The following is a 4,106-nucleotide window of genomic DNA, read 5'->3' on the forward strand; positions in this document are numbered from 1 at the left end:
TGATTTGACAGGTGAGTGATACCTCTCCAATCAGCTCTCTGTCCCCTGAACAGTGAGGTATGGGTCCTTACCTGAACAGTGAGGTATGGGTCCACTCCAGTGTCCATTGATTTGACAGGTGAGTGATACCTCTCTAATCAGCTCTCTGTCCCCTGAACAGTGAGGTATGGGTCTTTACCTGAACAGTGAGGTATGGGTCCACTCCAGTGTCCATTGATTTGACAGGTGAGTGATACCTCTCCAATCAGCTCTCTGTCCCCTGAACAGTGAGGTATGGGTCCTTACCTGAACAGTGAGGTATGGGTCTTTACCTGAACAGTGAGGTATGGGTCCTTACCTGAACAGTGAGGTATGGGTCCTTACCTGAACAGTGAGGTATGGGTCCTTACCTGAACAGTGAGGTATGGGTCCTTACCTGAACAGTGAGGTATGGGTCCTTACCTGAACAGTGAGGTATGGGTCATTACCTGAACAGTGAGGTATGGGTCCACTCCAGTGTCCATTGATTTGACAGGTGAGTGATACCTCTCCAATCAGCTCTCTGTCCCCTGAACAGGAGTACTGAACCGTGGAGCCAAACGAGAACTTGTCCCCAACCATGGTACCGTAGGGAGGAGAGCCAGGGTTCCCACAGTCCTCCTCTATAACACACAATAACGTTCCCCATAGCCAACAGTCAGATTGTTATGGCTCATTAACACTGTGTGTGTCCCAAATGGCACCCTATTCTTTATGTAGTGCACTACTTTTTTATCCACAGCCCTATTGCCCCTGTATAGGGAATGGGGTGCCATTTGGGATGTAGTCATCATTAACACAACACTCTTAGAAAAAATGATTCCAAAACGGTTTCTTTGGCTGTCATCATAGGAGAACCCTTTTTGTTTCAGGTAGAACTCTTTTGGGTTCCATGTAGAACTCTCTATCGGAAAGGGTTCTAAAATGGAACTCAATAGGGTTCTACCTTTTTTTAAAGAGTGTATACTGTCGGTCAGTATAGCCATTCCAGTCAGCCTTTATTAGGTGATTAGCATTTAGACAGACGTTGGTTAAACACATTTGTAACCTATACAAATCAAGTCCATGAAGGATCCAACACTTGGCTAGAACAACAGGGAGATCGTGGAGAAATGCCATGATGAAGGTCACTCACAGCAAACGATAAGTACTATTGCGCGATACATGTGAACTGTGCATCAACCTTTGGTGTGTCTAGGCTTCCTTTTTTAAAATCTCTAGTCTCCTCCTCCTGCACCTCAGTAGTTGTGGGTGTGTGGTACAGGTGTAGGATCTTAATTTGACCTGTATTGTGGTAGCAAAATAATCCTGCAGCAACAGGATTTGAATGTTTAGTCCATCATGTGGATTGATCGGGGGGAAGGGGGTTAAAACGAGGCCACATGTTAAAGTGGAATACTGTTAATACAACCGTGTGACAGAGCAGGTTTTCAGTGAATTTGTGTGAAGAAAAAAAAAATCACGAAAGCTCATCTGCATTTCCTCAGCAACAAAACAGTGATCAAATAAAGATCCTACATCTGTAGTTTCAACAAGTTGCGAAGAGAAAACAGACAACGTACCAAGACATTCAGGTAGAGGTTTGTCCCAGTGGCCAATAGGTTGACAGGTCAGTGCGGAGGAACCGAACAGGTAGTATCCAGGGTTACAGGTGTAGAACACCACACTGCCCAGGGTGAAGTTACCGTGCTCTATCTTACTCTCCCTGATGGAGTTAGCCGGGATGCCAGGGTCTGTGCAGTTCACCACTGCATGGGAATAAAACACATAGAATTAATTACATTATATCATTGTTAATACAAATATATAAATAACAGTTATTTGTCAAAACTATTGTATCATTAACAACTATTGTATCAATAACAAAGATTGTCAAAACTATGTCAATATTTCCCCCCAAGCCTGGTCTCAGATCTGCTCGTACCGTCTTGACAACTCCTAGGAAGTCATACCATAGATCTAACTGTCGTCCCCCCTGTGAATCTCAAACAGTACAACATATTCCATCTGGCTGAACTACTCATTACAAAGTGCTTTATGTGGTATCTGTCAAGTGTCGTCTGTGTTCAATTGCCAGTTAATAACGTAGAATGTATGCGCACATGACTGTAAGTCGCTTTGGATAAAAGCGTCTGCTAAATGGCATATATTATTATTATTATTATAATAATAGAATGGCTGAAATGACACAAATCACAGCCTGCTCCTGTTTCTACGACGATGAATCACTGAAATGACACAAATCACAGCCTGCTCCTGTTTCTACGACGATGAATGGCTGAAATGGCACAAATCACAGCCTGCTCCTGTTTCTACGACGATGAATCACTGAAATGACACAAATCACAGCCTGCTCCTGTTTCTACGACGATGAATCACTGAAATGACACAAATCACAGCCTGCTCCTGTTTCTCTGACGATGAATGGCTGAAATGGCACAAATCACAGCCTGCTCCTGTTTCTACGACGATGAATCACTGAAATGACACAAATCACAGCCTGCTCCTGTTTCTACGATGATGAATCACTGAAATGACACAAATTACAGCCTGCTCCTGTTTCTCTGACGATGAATCACTGAAATGACACAAATCACAGCCTGCTCCTGTTTCTACGATGAGGAATGGCTGAAATGGCACAAATCACAGCCTGCTCCTGTTTCTACGATGATGAATCACTGAAATGACACAAATCACAGCCTGCTCCTGTTTCTACGACGATGAATCACTGAAATGACACAAATCACAGCCTGCTCCTGTTTCTACGACGATGAATCACTGAAATGACACAAATCACAGCCTGCTCCTGTTTCTACGATGATGAATCACTGAAATGACACAAATCACAGCCTGCTCCTGTTTCTCGACGATGAATCACTGAAATGACACAAATCACAGCCTGCTCCTGTTTCTACGATGAGGAATGGCTGAAATGGCACAAATCACAGCCTGCTCCTGTTTCTACGACGATGAATCACTGAAATGACACAAATCACAGCCTGCTCCTGTTTCCACGACGATGAATCACGATGAATCACTGAAATGACACAAATCACAGCCTGCTCCTGTTTCTACGATGAGGAATGGCTGAAATGGCACAAATCACAGCCTGCTCCTGTTTCTCTGACGAATGGCTCATCTGCACTTGGATGTACCCGTGCTATATTATGAAGTATTTTAAATACTAATGAGCCTTAAAATGACTTGTTTTATTTTCAGAGATGTACTGTAGGCTGTAGGTGTCAGGTGTCTGTGCTCTGCCTTGACTCCACTGCCTGCTACCCACCTCTACATGAAGGTGGCTGTTGACTCCACCGCATGAAGGTGGCTGCTACCCCTCTACCCACACGAAGGTGGCTGTTGACTCCACCGCCTGCTCCACCGTTACCCACCTCTACATGAAGGTGGCTGTTGACTCCACCGCCTGCTACCCACCTCTACACGAAGGTGGCTGTTGACCTCCACTGCCTGCTACCCACCTCTACATGAAGGTGGCTGTTGACTCCACCGCCTGCTACCCACCCCCTCTACACGAAGGTGGCTGTTGACTCCACTGGCGACTCGCCTGGCACTGGGCTCTGGACTCTCCTCCAGTACGTAACCTGGTTACAGAAGAAGCTGACCACATCGTTGTAGTTGAATCCGTCCCCTGTAGTTCTCCCATAGATAGGACTGCCTGGATGGCCACATGTGATTGCTGCACACATAAAAAAAAATACAATTACGGGAAGAAATATATATAAACAACGGGGCCATTTTGAGTATCCCCATCGGTGTTCTGATGACATTGTCTTGGTCCTAATCTGGACCTCAAGCCAGTTTCACTGGTTTGTTTTTATTACTCAAACCCCTCTATTAGAGGACTCTTTAGATCTGGGACACCAGGTTGGGTTTGCAATTCATTTTTCAGTTCAGACAGAAGAAAAAAACAGAATTACTCGGACCTCCGCAAGGGTAACAATTGAATATCCCCTGGTTCCAAGGGGGGTTTACATTCTAGTCATTCTGTTCTATGCCTGCAGCACAGTAAAGGGGGGGTTCACCCATTCTAGTCATTCTATTTCTATGCCTGCAGCACAGTAAAGGGG

The 4,106-nt window shown here is 45.0% G+C and overlaps 1 protein-coding gene across 1 annotated transcript; it reads right to left on the reverse strand.

Moving 5' to 3' along the window:
• Window positions 1-467: 467 nt before the first annotated feature.
• LOC124030135 (CUB and sushi domain-containing protein 3-like) lies at window positions 468-3,715 on the reverse strand (the record flags this gene model as incomplete). The annotated part of the gene is made up of 3 exons (XM_046341609.1): window positions 468-641; window positions 1,581-1,766; window positions 3,584-3,715. Coding segments are annotated over 3 exons (492 nt in total), but the record flags the coding sequence as incomplete, so codon positions are not given.
• Between the last annotated feature and the right edge of the window lie 391 nt (window positions 3,716-4,106).

The sequence above is a fragment of the Oncorhynchus gorbuscha genome, unplaced genomic scaffold (genome assembly GCF_021184085.1).
Source record: "Oncorhynchus gorbuscha isolate QuinsamMale2020 ecotype Even-year unplaced genomic scaffold, OgorEven_v1.0 Un_scaffold_9416, whole genome shotgun sequence".
NCBI lineage: Eukaryota > Metazoa > Chordata > Actinopteri > Salmoniformes > Salmonidae > Oncorhynchus > Oncorhynchus gorbuscha.